This window comes from Apus apus, chromosome 1 (genome assembly GCF_020740795.1).
Source record: "Apus apus isolate bApuApu2 chromosome 1, bApuApu2.pri.cur, whole genome shotgun sequence".
NCBI classification, from domain to species: Eukaryota; Metazoa; Chordata; class Aves; order Apodiformes; family Apodidae; genus Apus; species Apus apus.
In genome coordinates, this window is record NC_067282.1 from 18,802,674 (window position 1) to 18,821,557 (window position 18,884).

The following is an 18,884-nucleotide window of genomic DNA, read 5'->3' on the forward strand; positions in this document are numbered from 1 at the left end:
TGTATTTCCAGAAGCTACCAGTACTGAAACTCAACAGAAACTCTCCACAGGCACTGCCCTGCCTGCAAAGGCAAGTACCATTGACATTATCCCAAGTTTTTAATTTGTTCAGAGAATGGCACTGAATTGAAAGAACAACTTAGATTTATGATAACATAATTCCCATTTGCAAATGTAGACCTTAGTAACTTCCAAGAAGATGGTAGAAATAATACCGACACAAGTGGAACAGACAATGAGTGAATTTCCTTGAGCAAATACTCATTTGACTTCTCTTACAGGTCAGCACCAGAGCATGAAGACCTTAGCACCTCTTACTGTTCTCTAAAAGATGTAATTCTGTGACCTTTCCACACTGAGCTATTTCTTGTTTCCTGACTGGCAGGCACCCACTAAGTGCTTTACTCCCTGAGCAGCAGGGAGTTGTTTTTAGACAAATGACTCAAGATGACTGAGCTGACAGCATCACATAGCCAAATGCCAACGCAGGAAGATGCTGCCAGGTCCCTGCCAAATGGCTATGGGGGCCCAGGAATTGCACACATGACTTGCCACCAGCTGGAATGAATGTCCTCTGCAGAAATTTGAGCAATAGGAGCCTAGAATAGTTTTATCATCACATGGTGCTAGAATGATGAGGTTTTTTTTCATCCAGATCTCCAAGAATAGGACACAAGGTTCCCCCAAATGCAGTAATGGGTAATTTAGAAAGTAATATTTTATAGAATGGTGAGGCAGGAAAGGTGGCTCCACAGGCCTTAACACTGCACTGGCTGGAAGAAGATGTTGCCACACAGCGTGCCCAGTGGAGCACTGCCTGGGGCTGGCCTGCAGCATGGGTGCACCATTGCCCAGGTCTAACACAACGCTTGTCTCAGAGGCATGATCTGTGGTGGACAACTCTTGCTGCAGGGCTGTACAAAGTTACCCCATCTACTCATTCTCCTATGGCAGACAAACATAACAAAAGCGAGCACTTCCCTTCCCAGACCCTTCAGGTCAGGTTTTATCTACCAATGAAGACAAGTTTGGGTGACATCACAGCAGGGAATTGCAGTGATTAAGAGCGAACAGCAGTGAATGGCCTCTCCCTGTCCTGGGTTGCACACAATCAGTCACGAGAGGGAAAAAAAACCTGCAAGGGCCACCGATGCCTTAAGACAGTGCGGCCATGAGCTAGAGCACAAACTCCTCACACATTGCACAGCAACATCACTTGAGTGAGCTACTTTGTGACTTCAAGTGATCACAAGCTGATGTCTTCGAAGGTGCTGAAGGGAAAGTTGCAGGGAGGTAAATCTGGAATGGGAAGAGAATGGAGGAAAAAATGCAGCCAGGAAGAGACACCCTGCTGCAAAGGGGATGCTCTGATGTTTGCAGCCACAAGATTTTCTATGCTCATGATCACCATGCTCATTGCTACAGGATTCAAAGAAGCATTATCACAGAATTAGGTAAAATGAATTAATATTTCAAACAAAGCAGTTCAAGCTGTACTGCAGACCTTTTTTGTTATTTGTTACCAGCCATTGTTATGATTTGTTCTATAGCTAAAACAATATTAACACAATTCTTTCACTATAAAAAGTATTTTAAAGCAGCCAAAGGCTTGCTGCCCAGAAAACACAGGCTTGCTTCCCTTATTACAATAATAAACAAGTTTTTTATTTAGCCAAGGTCTTTTCAGCCTCAGTGCAGAGATTATGTGCAAAAATACAAACAGAGTTACAGTAGAAATTAGCATAATCGATGCAAGATAGTCCTTGCGTACTGAGTTACATTTAGTGATGAATTAAGCTATGACAACTGAAAAGATTTCTGCTGTATATTCTGGGAACAGTAAATTCTGTGCTACCATTTTGTCATTGTTTGACTCAGGTTGACAACAACGCTCTTGACTCCCTCCCCCTCCCACCCAGGTAGGGAAGGAGAGAGAAAATTAGGAGAAAGATGCTCTGGATTGAAAACTAAACTACACAGTTTTAATTAAACACTAACGATGAAAGAAAATACATACAATTATATACAAATATGTTCAGGAAACGTACAAAACCCCTACTGCCTTCCCCCACCCCCAGCATCTCCTGAGCTGCCAACAGCCCTGTCAAGTGCCGCAGCTGCTGGAGAGAGCGCAGAGTGATGAGGGTCAGGAGAGCTCCAGCCTGGGGGTCGATGGTGATGGATGGACAGAGTCCTCCCTGGACACCTGCCATGGATGGAAGAGAAGGGAAGAAGAAGCAGGAAGGAAGTTGTCTTCTGTGATCTCTGACCTTCCTCTGAGCTTATGCAGAGATATGGAATGGAATATCTCTGGCCAATTTTGCTGTCTGTCTAACTCGGCCTCGTACGGGGTGGTCACAGATCTCCCCGTAGTGTCTGAACTGGCAGAGCAAAGATGTGACCTTGGAGTCCCAGCAGTTACAAAAACATTCCAGCTGTTATCAGTCTTAGTTGGAACACTTTGATACTAGTTAAAAGAAAGCTTACTGAAGGAAAAAATATCAGTAAAAGTGTCTTCATCCTGGCTCAAACCAGGACACACTTCCACAGTTTAAAAGCACAGCTACATGGCAGCTGACTTCTGAAACCCACAAAATCCTACAGATGCTTCCTTACCTCCTCCTCAACATATTCTTGAAAGTTATACCAAAGGTCTCCGATTGGTCTTCTCACTGAGGGAGCCTGCATGTTTTAAATTATTTAAAAACCAAGAGTTACAATGAGTTAGTGTGCGAAGGAAGTTTTGCCACGTCCTAGCCTCTCAGTCCCCCACCTGTGTCAGCACTAAGAACTGTATGTATTCAGACATGTATCAGCCCAAATAACTAAAGGCTTTTTCTGCATATGAAGTTGGCATCCAGCTGCAGCAGTGTACCAGGTCTATTGTCCCTAAAAGCCTTATTCCCTGAGAAGCACTATTCACTAATGCAACTTGATTTTCTTCAGCTTTTAATCACTATTGCCACTGCTCATTCTATTTTCATTTGGATGGATTTTAAACCTTAGCATTACTCCCACATACTTTCCTCAGTTATTGGACTTTCTTCATTCAGTTCTCCCCCCCAAATTCTCTATCATAATAATAACAGCTTAATAGTTCATTAGTTTGGAAATGCTGCACATAAATTGTTTCCAATATTGCCATTAAGCTATCAGACACAGCCAAAATAAAGCCTGGTCTCTTCTTGAAAGACAAAGAGAGCTCTTATTGAAGTGATTTGGTGAGCTGAGCTCCCTCTGGCACATTGCGGAATAGGAAAAAACAGAATTGGCAGAAAGGCCTGGAAACTCAGAAGCATGTGAGTGGAGCTAGCTTATGTCCACACCACTAATTAATCACATTTACATTTGAAGGAGCAATATTTACACTCAGGCTGGCCAGATCAAACTCACAGTAACGCTACACTCAAGCATCCAGATATATGAAAGGGCTTTTTGTGTGAGAAGTAACTCCAGTGGTTCTGTAGTTAAGACACTACTAGGACACTTGGAAGAGACAGGAGACCAACAGGATAATCAGCTGGTGTTGACATAGTACCATATGCTGTATGGAGTTGTCTTCTACACCCTGCACAAGATTAGGTGTTCTACACGTAATACTAGAAACACTCAATGTATTTGAAGTATAAAACCAAAACAAAAAACCCACACCCAACCAAAACCCAACAACATATAATTAATTTTCATAACAATTTTTTTCAGGTAATTAAGGAGTTACTCTTTCTTTTTGCAAAAAGAATACTTTCCACTAATCCATGGTTGTGACTGCCAGTCAGTATCTGCCTTGAATATTAAGGTCACTCAAAGCTGAGTGTCTTACGGCTCAGGAGGCTACGAGTAAATCCATTTACTTCTACTCTAGGCAGATGAAAATAGAGCAATAACCTTTGCTTATCTATTCCACACAGCTCTGAGGAATGATGGCAGGAGAGCAGAGGTGTCAATTTGTGGGGAACAAAAAATTCCAGACACAGCTGCTGTGACCGGCAAACATGAGCTCAGTGGTGAGAACCATCAGCTGATAGCAGAGATCTGCTTTGTTAATCAGGCACCCTTCTTTGTACTTGGCTTCACTCTTCCAAAATCAGTTGTCTGCTTACTTACTGGCTCTGCTTTCAACAAGTGTGTCCTCAAATATTAGGACAAAATCTTGCAATACTCCATTGATAAAAATCTCCATGTCAATCTCATTACAAAGTATTAGGCACTCTCTTTTCTGAGAGAAGGATTTTCCTGCTGCCAAGTTCATCAGGTAATGGGAGAAATCAAACTGTCCAGCAAGCTGACCTCCTCTCAGGCATTACACCACTGGATTCCTCAAATGAAGTTTTAAGTCCAAGATTTTTGTAATGTTGTCTGGTTTGATTGGTATTTGCCACTGGAGATTAAATATGGAAATATCTATGATGATAAAAGCTAATTTTTTGCCAGCAACACGTTAACAACATACCAGCCAGTAATGTAATTTACATGAACTCTAATCAGAATATTAGTACGTCAAGCTTTTGAATACAGCCTATTAAGGATGTTTTGTTTTGAAAAACATGTCATTTAAAAATACGTCTGTTTGTTGTGGGGAAGTTTAATGGTAGGGAATTAATGCCTTCAACATACTGGAGTTGCAAATATCAATACATATTTAATATTTTATTATTTGTATTATTAAAATCTTTACAGAATAAATGAAGGTACAAAGACTGCTCATGGCAATTTAGAGAATCTGTCCATACATGGCTTATCAAGCTGATTGATAACAAATGCTGCTATCTTTTGATTTTTGCTCTTCTTTCACAAAATGTTACTCATTAACTCTTACTTGGACTGAAATAACTCAGGACAGACCTGTAGCTTCTTTGCAAAAAAGAAGAAATAACTAGAGACTCCCCAGGAATGCAATGAAAGATTCAGGTGCTGCAGAGGGGAAAAACCACAACAGATAACAGGACAGAAAATGTTGGCTATAGGACAAGATCAGAACTACATGTTTTTGTTGTACCAGGTCTCATTTAGCTACCAGACCGCTCTGGAACATGAAAAAGTGACAGCACAAAGACTGCACAAGCCACTGCAAAGGGACTTTTTGATACTCCAGAAAATCTATACTAAAATTTAGAAGGTACTCCAGAGTAAACAGGGAGGCAAGCATACAAAAGAGCATAGCCTATCATCCATACAGCTCTCATTCAATAAATATGGCTTCCAATAAATAAATAAACAACCACAGAAATAAATAAAATCCTGAGAGCTTATGTGCCTGCTGACAATTCACCACATGTTTTTGGAAAGCATTAACTCAGGACTCTGTAAAAAGGTCTGCTAAAATACTATAAAACCTAATGCACCATGTGTCAAGGGAAGAAACAAGCTGCCTACTACACCTTTGAGATGCATTAGGTTTCCCATGGCTAAGCATGGGATGTAACACAGCAGGACTTGCAAACTGCCTAGCAAGACATTAGTAGAGTTTGATGCATGTGTCACACCTACTAAGAGAATTAACTTCTGCTGTCATCTTCCTAGGTTTTCGCATATTGTAATACAGTTGCAAGCATATCTGTATTTGCAGGTGAAGTACTGGAGTGTGGTATACTGGTGGGAAAGAATGTGAAGAACAAGAAATTATTGCCACTGGTTTAACATGGAAGTCAGGAGTCACAGTGACCTATGGCAAGTTAGATCAGGAAAGTGATTACTTTTAAACATCTTTGATAATGAGCGAGGCCCTTAAACTTGCTGCCTCCTGAGGAGCTACACAGAGACAAACTGGAATGGGATCAAGAGGTGAGGTACATGCTTAAAGACTCCAGAGAAGCCATGCAGCAAGAGGAGAGCACTGTCACACAGCAGGAAAGGAGACTATCACAAAACCAGGCAGCTGAGGCATGGCAGCACAGCTTCTGATGCCCTGTATGGGCCTAACAGATCTCCTAAAATATCATTTCTGCTCACAAACAGATCCCTTTTTCCACTACTAACGGCTCCTTGGCACTAGGCTTTGCCAAGTGGCTCCGCAAGTGTGGGAAGTAGGGAGAAACATAGGATCTTAACAAGTTTGAGAATGTCAAATAGAAAAAAAGCCACACGAAAATGAAAAAATTACTGAATCTAGTGCTCAACGGTCCTCAAGCTTGCCTTTGTTTAAATTAATAATTTGTCTAAATTAAAAATTACTAAAAAATTTCAAGCTTGCCCACTGCACCAGCTACTGCTTTAGCTTCATCTCAGCAGGTATCTACCCTGCAAGACAGCAAGTAATATATATTGTATGCAATTATTAGGTAGAACTCAAGATATTTAAAATACATATTTATTAAAACAAACAAACAAACAAACATTACACTTAAGGAGCAGTAGATTAAACTGATAAGAATATACACCCACAAAAATCCTATGCACAACTTGTACCCTTTTCCAGATACTGTAAAAAAAAGACTTGTAACATGTCTTTTTTGTTTCATTCTCTCTGCAATGGCACTTTCCTAATTCCAGATGAATCATTACTTCCCTCTCAACATTTTTTTGTCCCAAATAGGAAAAAAATAAAAAAAGAAAGGAAAAAAAAAAAAAAAAGGAAAAGAAAAAAAGAAGCAGATATCTCCCTGTTTAGTGCTTCACAAGAGATGTGTTAAGTATTCCCCACTCTGGAGAGAAACAGAAAATCAGGATGCACAACTAAAATACCACAAACAAGAAAACCTTGCACAAAACCCTCACTCGAGCTGTCTGTAAATCATATTATTAAAATGGTTCCATGCTTCATATTTAAGACAATGCTGTGCCATATATAGTATCAGAAAGCACTGCAGAAACTGCAAAGGCAAAGCATGCTGTTCTTGTGATCCACTCTCTTCAACAATCTCATAAGACAATTTCAATGGTGAAAAGGAAAATAGAATAAGGAACGGATGAGCCATTTGGTCTTTTGAAAAAAAAGGAAAAGCAGAGGCTTGAAATGTTGCAGAGGAGGAACTTGATTTTTAGCACTGATAAGAGAAGACAGTCAAAGGTTACCTAGGAGGCATTCCACTGAGGATTGATGGGGGAGCAGGAGAGGGGGAAAATCTGGTTGTTTGTTTTTTTTCTCGACCCCGGACAGGAAGAGTTAAGCACATCCCACAGAAAACAATTTAGTGACAACAGAAAGAGGTAACATTGGGGAAGTGGCTAAAGGAACAAATGTATTTGTTGTGGTTTCATTATCCCTTTCATACCTGATTTGCCTTGGTGGAGATTCAGCTCACACAGAAAAGGGACCTGTGAGTATTTTCAAATGTTTCTATTCAATTTTATATACATTAAGGAGGGAAAAATGGATGTTCTTGTCCTGCTACAGGAAGAATATCCACTGGTTGGGGAGGAGTTAACGACTGACTTGAAAACTCCATAAAAGCTCTTTCAGGAAACTCAGGAAACTTATAGCTTATAACACTTGTAAGGAAAGTACATGTTAAACCAGCATGAACTCTTATCAGTTGCAGGAAACTGTTGAACAAAAAGAGTTGGATAAACACTGATGTACAATGGGTGAAACGCAAACGCCATGAACCCTCAGTATTTACAGGCACATTTTTAGACAACTAGAATGTCTGCTACTTCCATTTTCCCTCACAGGCATTCTCAAGTTCCAAATGTAAAAGCAGGTACAGTGCCATCCATCCAGGTGTTTTACCTGCCACAGTTGTATAAGAACTCAACTCAGATACTGATCTTTGTAACAAAATAAATTCTTTGATTATGGACAGCATATCTACATTAACTCATAAAAAATATTAGTTGCTAGAGAAGGAATTTTTAATTATTTAAATTTCAGTAGACAGCAAAGCCTGTGAGGTTCAACAACCTCAAAGTACTGTCTACTGAAAACATATGCTTGAAATTCTGGGCCTTTTATCCATACCATCTTGTAGGAAAACTGGGAGACTAGCAAGTATTGAAGTAACATGAAACTCCTGATTAAAAATGAAAGTGACTTTTAGTTCACTGTTCTAGCTCTAAAGGCATATGGAAAGCTCTTATTGTTGTTACCCGAGAAAAAATTTGAGAGCAGAAAAAATCTGAGAGAAGGTATTTTTTATAATCATACCATCCAAGCCTTCTCAAACCAAGAACAAAAGCTTTATACTCAATATCTAAAAGGTGATCAAGAAGCATTGCAGCAATGAGTGACTACATCTACAACAAAAAAACTAACACCACAAGCAAAGTTCCTGTTGCAGCTCTGTTACTCAGCTCCCTGCTTTCCCTACATCTCTTCCCTCCCCTACTCCAAAGCCATCCTGCCCATGGACCGGTTTCAACCAAGTTCTGAAGCTTGGCAGAGGTCTCTAAATATATGTCATTAAGTTTCACCAAAGCTGTTGCACTGATAGAAAATGCAAGCCCATACTCCATGTTAGGAAATGGCTGCTCTGAGCTCAGGTGCTCATTTTCTGCCTGCCCCCCTGGCAAGCTAAGCAACACCAAACTAGCCATTGCATCACACTTCTTTTTAACCAAATGATACCTAGGGACCAAGGAAAGACGTGATCTACTGCAGAGCTCTCAGGAATGGTTTGGCAGATACAAGGGAAACTGACGATGGAGAGGGCCTGGAGCTGGGATGGGCACCGCAGATAGAAGGCTGGGAGAGAGAAGAAGGATGGAATCCTTCTGCTGGCAGAGGAGCTGCAAGAGCAGACACAAGGCAACTCCCCAAGGAACCAGGCTGACCAGTTCTGTTGCTCTTGGAACAATTTTTTTCATTAGACGGCTGCCAAGAGAGTAGATTTCATAAAAAGGGCACATGCCCACCCGTCCTAATAAGCTATGAAGACCAACAGTGCAAAGCACCATATAAGAAGACATAAACTTTCTACTCAAGCTGAGCATCCAGTTTTCCAAATTATTTATATCCAGTCTGAGCACCTCAACAGGAATTCTACTTATTTATACTAACAGAAAATGTTCTCACTGAAGATGATAACATACACACTTGAGCTGAGATGCTACAACACAAGCAAGTGCATCTAAAGAAGTTTAATTTCTTTATTTTGAAATTCATGAGAGGCACATAAACATAGTTAACTGCTACTAATGATCTAACCTGTTGAATTTGCTGGTCCTTGAAAGGTAACCTTATTTTCCTACAGGAATGCTTTCTGCATGCTTACCATGCAAATGCTGTACTTCAGTGCTGGTATTTTAGCTTTTTCTGTAGTTTGAAATCAGAAGTTACTGACACACTGCTGTTAATATCACCTTGCCATTGCTTGATAGCTACTGAATTAGCATTCCCAGCAGAGATTTCTTCTGGAGGAAGCAGATGGAATTACCTTCTCTCTGTTTATGCAACAGCCTCTTCAAATGAGAACATGACAAGAGATGACCATGTGCTTCTCATGTGGACTGTGCTTTGGGGAAATCAGAGAGTTACCTCCCTACTGACAAGAGTTACTGCAGGCTCCTGGAACAATAAGGAGTTTAATTAGTATGATTAACATGAAGTTATGCATTCTGAACTATAAACTGCTTTGTTTGCCAGGGTTCTAGACACATCAGACATTACACTGTACTGAAAGAAAGAAAATCTTTCTGCAAGGAGATGCTCTGAAAACAGCACTCGACTGGTTACTCCTTACTGGTTACTGGTAGCTTTTAAAATCTCCTTTTCCAAACTTTGCAGAGTTTGAGGCATGAAAACACTCGTATATTTACAAGACTAGTACATCCATAAACTACACCATTCTCCTTACAACTCTTGGCCTAGGAGAAGAGCCAAGACTGCACTTTTCAGAACATACAGTTTTCACTATTAGAAGTAAAACCCTAACTTGAAGCAGATTATATTATTATTTTTTTAAAATAAAACCAGCCAATACACCTTAATTATGGTTTGCAAGCAACTCAGCTGAAGTTAACTTCTCAGCACAGATCACACTACTAAATTTGGTTAGTGTTTCAGCAAATGTGTTGCCTGTAGGAAACTGATCCTACTACATGTGTCAAAACTGTTTTCTGACCATCCTCTAACCAGCCTGTATTACAGCCCATCACCTACAAAAATGTTTGCGATCAGTAAGAAGATACTATTCAGCCATAAGTGAAAAAGAACCACAAGAGAAGAGATACACTCCCTGAGCTTCTAAGGGATACAGAAAACAGACACAATCAGCCCAATTCACTAGAAGCATAATATAGCCATTGTTTACAGAAGCAATGTTAAAAGCAAAACATGTTTTGATAACAAGAAAGGACACATTAAATGGTCTCAAACTAACGAAAAGCTACTTTACAACATCCTTTATGTATTTCTAGCTGTGCTTTTTTGCAAACAGAGCTCTGGGCAAGTTATATGTGAAAAGAAGATATAAGCTAGTGAGAAAGTATTCATTCATGTTTTTCTACTTCAAAACATTAAAAAAAAAATCTGAATGAGACATCGCCTTGAGTCTTTTGCAGTTCCTTCAATAATGTGTTCAAAGATTTTTCCACTTTGCTGACATTCCCTAAACTTCCATGCATTTACTGAGAAATGGCTGTTTTCATCTTTCCAATTAGCTTAATAGCTAATTTACTTGAGGGACCACAACTACACAACAATAGTGATCCCAGTAAGCCAGTGTTCATCAGCATAAAGCGGCAATGCTTCAGAGAGATGTAAGGATTCTGGCAGTTTCCACAGGAGGAAAACAACAGACTAGCTCACGAATCTCTTTTCACCTTATCCACACCAGTCCTCCCCAGTGTTCACAGCCTGTATTTAAATAATATAATTTAGGGTTAGAGAAGAGTCATAACCAAGTAAATACATACCAGCAGTGAATTACAGAGTAAGACTGAGTCAATCAGACACCAAAAGCAAGTCATTGAGTAATATGTGAGCACCCCAGCAACGGAGGGTGGGGCAAGCAGCACAGGGAAGAAAAACTGAAAGGAAAAGGGGGATATGATGAAAGAAGCAGCTCCAACTTTACCATCTTCTACCTTGATTATTAGGAATTTTTTGTGATACGACATTAAGCTTGGCTTCCCACTTAATCTACTCACTGAATATATATGCTTAACCTTTAATATATGAGCAGGAACTACAAGGAGGAAAAAACCGAAACCCAAAACAGGAAGAAGAAATAGCTGGGGAAATTAAGGCTTTCTCTCTTCCTGTTTCCTTGTCAGCCTCACATCTTAACAGTTATTGGATCTTTAATAATATTAGGAAAAACATCGGTGTCTGCAGGGTTTCAATTTCCCTTTTACTGTCAGCATTTCCTCAAAATTTTCTATTGCGCCTCCTCTTTTCTGAAACTTCACTTCCTTCATCTGTCTTTCCTTTACCCAAGCACACATCAGCTGCATATTGTGCCCTTTTGCCAAAGCCACAGAAGTGCAACAAGCTGTAAGTCCTGCCTCTGCACCCCCCGTACATGAGGGGCTAGAGAAACCAGTGTCACCTCATCCTTTAGCAGTGCACTAAAGGCATATCCTTGCTCTTCTTCATAGTACATAGAGCAGTACTTCTCAAACTAAAATAAAACATAAGGAGCACTGGGAGAAAGCAAAGGTACCTGACAGGAAGAACAGAAAATCTTCTATTTTGCTATAAATCCTCTCTGTACTGTTTTGAACTCAACTGCAGTGTAAAGAAAAGCACACAAAAGGAAAACAAAACAAAACAAACATGCCAAAAAACCCCAAACACCAACCCCCCTTGATAAGGTGACCTTTTATCAAGAGTAAAAGCAAAATTCAAGTGGCTTAAAACAAACAGAAAACCCCCCAAAACCAAAACCCACAACAGAAAAATCTCACAGAAAAATAAAATCCTTGGTCACCAATTATTATTTATACAGGTAACAATTGTAAAAATCAGCAACAGCAATAAAAATCAGTAATTAATTTTCTTATTAAGGGACCACTTTTTCTTAAATAGTATATCTGTAGACCTTAAGAATAGAGCTAATTTGTGAGCAAAAAGTGCCAAATTTACAGATGCATAAGTTCTTACATAAACAGGAGCCAACTCCTTTCAATAATTTTCACCCACCACAGAGACACCCTAATGAACTCAGAAGGGCTCCCTGCAGCTTGTGTATGCCTGTGAAGGAGGAATCACCCACCAGCATGCAGCCCTGACCCATTCTGTGATCAAGACACTGAGATGAGACTTGGGAGGTCCAGGCTCTGTTCCCAATTCAGCCAGAGACTGAATTGGCAACCCTGGCCAAGTCTCTTAATCTTCCAAGTTTTTGTTCTTTGCTTAAGAGAAGAAACACATAGCCTTAATGTATCTTTCGTAATACCAGTCAGACTGTAATGGGAACAGAAAACCTTCATGTCACACCTGTAAAATGTGAGTCTATAACCTCACACAGTCCCTCTCAGGATCGCTGTAACAACTGCACATGCCCCAGACCTCCAATATTGAAGACTGTCTAAAATTTGGTTTCAGGTGTTTATAGATTTAAGTACAATTTTCCTAAAAACCAGTACCATTTACTCAGAATAACAGACTACTAAACCATAGCACTGCAAGTTTGGATACGGTGACATTTTTGCAACTCCCTCAGGTCAACCTTTCACATAGTATCTCAACAGGCATTATATTACAACTGTACTTCCACTTTTTAAATCCAAATAACTTTTGGCCATGGTTTATGTTCCAGTCCACATAGGTAAAGCTAACACAAAAGGCTGTGAAATACCACAGGCATTCAGAAAAGTGATCCAAAAACCTAAGTCCTGCAGAAAAAGTACCTGATTATTTCTAATGGAAGGATGTCTTCACAAGTTTGCCCAGCAACGAGTATACACAAGCCTTTCATTTCTAGCTGTGGATATCAAAGCACATATTTTACACACATAGCAAGAAGTGCAAGGACCTTTTCTTTTTTTCTTCTTCTTCTTTTCATTTCAGCTTCCTTACTTAAACTAAACATGCCAAACACTCAGTAAAGCGTTCCATCCTTTTCCTACGTTGCTTCCAAGTTTTACCAAGTCTGGCAATTACTGCACATCCCCGTGCAGCTCCATCTACCCTGCCTGGAGAAGGCAAACATCCTCCTGATCCGAAGTTTCCTTCCCAAGTCAGGAAAAGGTAAATACCATCCCGACCGAAACCCCCGCAAGACAGATTTACGTAACATCGAGCCCTCGCCCAGAAAACCTTGATGCGGCCTGACCAAACCCCGTAAGCCCTAAATCCCTTCCCCTGCCCACTTCAGCGGGATGTTTTCAGCCTCGTTATGCTTCAACGACACTGGGCTTCTTAATTCGAAAGGGGCGCGGAGGGGAGAATAAATGCACCCATAAGGTGAAAGAGTTACGGGATACATCAGGAAGACGGATTAACAACAGAAAAACAGAGCAGCTTCTCCCAGGGCGATGAGGGGCAGAGACCCGATGAGGCTGCCGGAGCCCTCGCGGGGTCCCTGCCCCTCCCGGCTCCCCGAGGGGCCTGGCCCCAAACGAAGCACCCGAAACCCCCGCCCGGGCCTCCTCTAACCCCTCTCGCTTCTCCACGGGCGACCCCGGCCCGGGACCCGCCGCCACCAGGCGCCTGCGGGCGGGATCCCGCCTCGCTCGCCCGCGGCCCCCTGAGGCGGGCGGACAAAAGGTAATCCCAGAGCCGGCGGGCGCGCCTCGGGGGTCTCCTCTCGCCCGCCCAAACGAAAGCCTGAGGCGGCCACGGGAGCGGAAACCCCGTCGGGACGCAGGGAAGGAGGCAGCCCCGCTGGAGGCGGGGGGCGAGGGGTCCTCCCCGCCCGGCGGGCAGCTCCCGGCGCCCGCGACCCTCCCCGCGCACTCACACACACAGAGCTCCACCACGTAGGCGTAGTAGGACCAGGCCACGACCAGAGCGATGAAAGCCACGGGCACCCAGGCCAGCACCTTCTGGCAGCACTTGAGGACGTGGGACGGCGCCATCTTCCCTGCCGGGCCGCCGCAGGAGGCATGGGCACCGCAGCGGGCAGCGGCGGCGCTGGCAGCTCCGGCCGCCGCTGCGGAGCCGGCCCCGGGCGGGGGGCGGGCGGGCCCTGGGCGGGCCGCAGTGGGCGGGAGCGGGGCGGCCCCGGCGCCCGCCGCCACCTCCTCCCGCGGGCGCCGGAGCGGGCGCGCCCCGCTGCCCTCCCCTCGTCTGCTCCGCCGGCAGCGAGGCGAGCGGGGCTCCTCTCCACGGAGGGGCGGGTCGTGGGGGTTTCAGCCCGCACCGGCGGGGCCGTTTCTGGGCGGTATCGTATTCCAGCCAGAAAAAAGGGTCTTAAAGCCCAGCGTCGCTCTCCTGCGGGCGTGGCCGGGAGGACGGGCCCGTGCTGGCCATCCTGGGCATGAAGGCGCGGGGGCTGGTCCGGGCTGCCATACCCGGGGCCCTGTCGGGCTGTCACCCCCTGCTTTCCAAGCCCATGTCCTTACAGGGCTCAAAAGGCTCGTTTGACGCAGCAGTGTTTATTTATACATAACTTCCTCTACCGCTTTCTGAACTTCAGCCGATACCTGACAACAGCAGGCAGCACCACGACCTTGCTTGAAAGGCATCGCCACAAGCGCTGCTTTGCGGGGCTGATCCTCTTGGCTGGGGACGTTTGTACGGGTTGAAAGCGTTACCCTTGCTGCGGCATCGCCCATCCCGCCCGGGATCGGGGCTGGGAAGGGCAGAATCCCCCGTTTCCTCCCCGGGAGGGAGCCGGGCCGGGCCGCGCTTTCCGCGCTCTCTGGCGCCGCCTGGCGGTGCCGGGCGGGCCCCGCGGGCCCGAGGCCGCCGCTTCCCGCCCTGCGCGGGGTGCGCGTGTGCCCGGGGGTCACAGCGCGGGAGGAGGCGGCGACCTCCGGGCCTGACACACGCAGAGGAACCGTGGGGCGGGGGAATGTGCCCAGGGACCACGGAGAGCAGTTTGGGATCTGAGTGTGTAGGCATAGAATCGCTTCGGTTTCGGTTGGAAAAGAGTTTTAAGATCACTGAGTCCAGCTGCGAACCTAGCCCGCGAAACCATGACCCTGAGCACCACGTCTGCACATCCTTAAAATACTTCCCTGGACAGCCTGTTCCAGTGCCTGACAACCCTTTCAGGGAAGCAATTTTTCCTAATATCCAATCTAAACCTCCCCAGGCACAACTTGAGGCCATTTCCTCTTGTTCTATTGCTTGTTACCGGGAAGAAGAGACCAACACCCACCTCACTGCAACCTCCTTTCAGGTAGCTGTAGAGATAAGGTCTTTCTCCAGACTAAACAACTCATATGCTAGAACATGGAAGCAGGATCAGGATGGTAAGGAAGGGGGTTCCAAAATTATAAGAGGGAGAGAGCTGGTGGAACATCTTGGTCTGGCGAATTCGTAACAGGGAGCTGGACGGTGTGAGAAGAGTGACTGGTTACATTGGATGGCATCTTGGTTATGGGGACTAGTCATTCTGGAAAAGTACTAATACAGATAGAGCAGTTTGGATTCAACAAGAATCCAAACAGACTGGGGGAAGCCAAACAGCAACTGTGAATACTGTCTTGTGGGAATGGCTGCTCACCTCACTCGCATCTGATCCCCTAACTGTCAAACAGCAAAAATGAAAAAGGTGTCCCCTGCCCAATTCACATTTCACACCTCAATTTCTGGCTGCCCACCTGCTTAAGCCACAGAAAGAACTGCATGAGAAAAGCAAAACATTTCCTCTTGCAGCCTCAGCACCAGTTAGGGTCTATTGCAGAGTCTTCCAGATGTTTGTTCATCTATTTGCAATGAACAGTTTGTGTAGGTTGGCAGGAACAGGTAGCAAAATGTACTGCTCTGTAAATTACTGTATCATCTGTTTCAACTTTGTTTTTTTTGTTTGTTGGGTTTTTTTTTTTTTAAAAAAAAACACCTAAAAATTTGTTGTGCTTTTGGAAAGGTGTCCTAGGGCAAGGCACTGTGAAAACTCTAGGGTTTTTAGACTTTCTCTCTATACTAATTAGACTTTATAATCTACAACAATTTCCTCCCCATTTTTGCTTCTGTATTTTTTCCTCTCAGAGTAGCTCATCTGAAATTCCAGGAACATGCAATCCCAAGCAGAAGTATCCCAATGGCCTCCTCGATGGAGACTGATGTAAGATGATAATTTGTCTCATTAGGAATCTTATTATTTGCTCCTGGTAATATCAGACAAATCAATTTTTTGGGGGGGCTTAATGTTTCTGATATACACATGAAACCAAGAGAGGCTGTGTAAGCACTTGCTCTTCTCATTCCAGTACAGCTCATGTAATTTTGTACACACAAATTGAGAGTGATTAGTTGCCGTTGTTTGCATTAGGTTGGACTTCTCAATTGTGAAGATGTGCTTTTGTTTGAACAGCATCTTGAAAATCTTGATTTCAGCCTTATTGATTTATTCCTAGCTTTTCTAGTGTCCTTTTGTTCAGTGATATTGATGTTTCCTAAAGCATCATTTATTATAAGAGCACTTGGAGAAGCTTTGTTTAACTTTAGGACCTAACATTTAATTAGTTGCCTTTTCTTTTGACATCCCCTTTTCTAAAGATTAGTGGCAAAACATTGCATTTAGGTACCCTTCCTTTTCAACAGTGAATGTAATTGTCTGTCCTGTCACTCAGTTACTGTTGCTTTAGAAATTACCTTCTGTCTATTATTTAAGAGATGCACACTGGTTTTAGTACTGTTCAGTCCTTCTAATAGCATGGACTTCAAAGTTGATTAAAACACAGTAAGATGCAACATAATTAAACAAACAAACAAAAATCTGTATCCTGAAAAAAAGAAGATAATTTTAAAACACTATATTGACAAGTCTTAAGAACAATTGGTTGTATTGGAAGTGATTTAGAGCTACTAGTTGCTCCACAGGGTAGTAGTAGAACCGACAGATGTCACATAGAGCAGTGGTCCTGTGGCACAGGGTGCTGCCAGTACAAGGGCTCTGTAGTACTTCCTTTCTCCAGGAAACTGCTCACCAGATGGTTCTAATTTCAAAATCTACTTCCTTTAGGTCCAAATTAATACAAATTTTAAAACAGCTCCTCTCTAAGAGGCGCTCTCTCCCCCTTCACATAAAACAGCACATCAATTAAAAAAAAAAAAATAAAGTCCAAATGCTAGTATTTCTTTCTAGGGGCCATCAAACATGATGAGGAAAGGCTGGGTCCTCCAGCTGATGAGAGCAGCTCGCTGGTGTCTCAAATCACACGAGAAAAAAACCCCACGTATTTTTCTGCATTAGCTGCAGAACATGACTCCTCCCAGGTTTTCAAACCTGCCCTCTGGAATGAGGCCCAGGTATCCCCTGCTCCTGTCCCTGCGAACCCCGGCGCCCGAGCTGGCGCAGCCTGCTGCCCTCCCTGCCACCTCCACCACCCGTCAGCGGGGAAAGGCAGGCCACCCCCAGCCCAGGGCAGAAGAGGAAAGAACAAGCTTCACGTCGGGTAGGTGGGTGTGGGAAAACGAGGCTTGTTGCTTTTCAGGGCATGCGGTTCTTTCCCAAACGGCGCAGGCGGGAGCGCTGAGGAGCAGCTCCCCCGCGGAGGACGGGGAGCAGAGCTCTGAGCTGGGCACTGCGGTAATGAACTGAAAACGTCATTAACTAAGCCAATACCAGCCTAATGGGAAATCTGTCTTAGCACATGTTGCATAATTTTTGTATTATAGAACCAACTAGGAATTGATTAATCAACAAAGCCAGCAGGAAACCTTCAAATAGCAGGAGAGTGACATGCACTATTTTGCCAATTAGTTTGTGCATGCTCTCAGGTTTCCTGTCCTCAACAGAGCTTTCTACTTCTTCTTGGGAGACATCTTCAGTTTCTCTAGGAGGAGCTTCTGTGTCCAAATCCACCAGTTTCATCTTCATGCTTCCCTCCCGAGCAGCTGCATCACAGGAGCTGTTGCTCGGTCACCTTGAATCTCACTAATAAGGACCACAACATCATTTGGACACGTATTTTCTGTTCAGAAGACTGAAGATTTTTTCTGCATTGGAGTAGTCTCCTGACCCAGCTTTGACTGTTTCATGAGGAAGATTAAATCTGAAGGCATGAGCCATGCTCACACTCTCCCATGAGAACCCCTGCATGAAAAGAAAACTGTATTTTTAAATTCCAATGGACATTTATCGATTCATTTATATGCTTAAGTCAAAGTATGGTCAATACACCTGAATTATAAAATACTTCCTCTAAATACCTGTTTGTTTTTTTTTCCCCAATTCTAGCTCTTTATTGGGCAGTGATCCTTTCTTGTTATACACTCTGGACATGTAAAGTGCCATGAAACTGCAATCCATGGCCTGGATGTAAATCTTACTGTCTCACCTCTGCCTTCTAGGTAACTCGAGTGAAATCTGTAAATTCTGCAGAGCCAAGACATGGTCTGACATCTACACGCAAAATTCTGCAAGCTGTGAGACACCCTGGAGTCCACAGACAAAACATTTATAATTCCTAAAATTATAAACATCTTACCTGTTCTCCACTGAAAGGCTGACATTAGGAATGAACCTACTGTTCACCCTCTTAATAATACCTGGCTCAACAAACAACATCACAACACTTGAGTTCAGACCAGGCTCTGGCCTGTTTCCAGGCACCATCCATGGCAGCCTGTCTGAACCCTGAAAGGAGACAATACACCTGAGGAGGTGGAGTAAACCAGAGATTTGCTTTTCATGCATCCATGTAATACCACGATAAAACTTACCTTTTTCAGTTAATTTGTACAGAATATATACTTCTCACTGTTGCATAGTTTGTTAAAACCCACCAACTCTGCTTGACTCCAGAGGGATTTTTGCTTTTAGAAAGAGGCTTGCATAAACTGAGACACATAAAATTAATTTCTAGAAATAACCAGTGATTTTCTCTTGGATCTAGTGTATCACACAGCCTTTTTGCCTTTGCTTCTTCCAGAAAGGAAGAATAAATGT

General features: G+C 43.3%; 2 protein-coding genes across 12 annotated transcripts in view; both read right to left on the reverse strand.

Moving 5' to 3' along the window:
- ZDHHC20 (zinc finger DHHC-type palmitoyltransferase 20) overlaps nt 1-13,991 on the reverse strand; it is a 46,448-nt gene extending 32,457 nt beyond the window's left edge. For 10 of the 11 annotated variants that reach the window (XM_051608370.1, XM_051608365.1, XM_051608367.1 and 7 more), the window contains exon 1: nt 13,782-13,985. In XM_051608370.1, the coding sequence (XP_051464330.1) occupies nt 13,782-13,899 (118 nt within the window). In that variant the 5' untranslated portion in view covers nt 13,900-13,985. Of the gene's footprint in view, nt 1-13,781 lie in introns of all 11 variants that reach the window. The other variant, XM_051608375.1, reaches the window with a different exon arrangement.
- A 2,734-nt stretch (nt 13,992-16,725) lies between these two features.
- Nucleotides 16,726-18,884, reverse strand: part of MICU2 (mitochondrial calcium uptake 2) — a 151,512-nt gene continuing 149,353 nt past the window's right edge. The window contains exon 13 of the transcript XR_007888407.1: nt 16,726-18,029. The gene's annotated coding sequence lies outside the window, so the exon portion shown is untranslated. The remainder of the gene's footprint in view (nt 18,030-18,884) is intronic.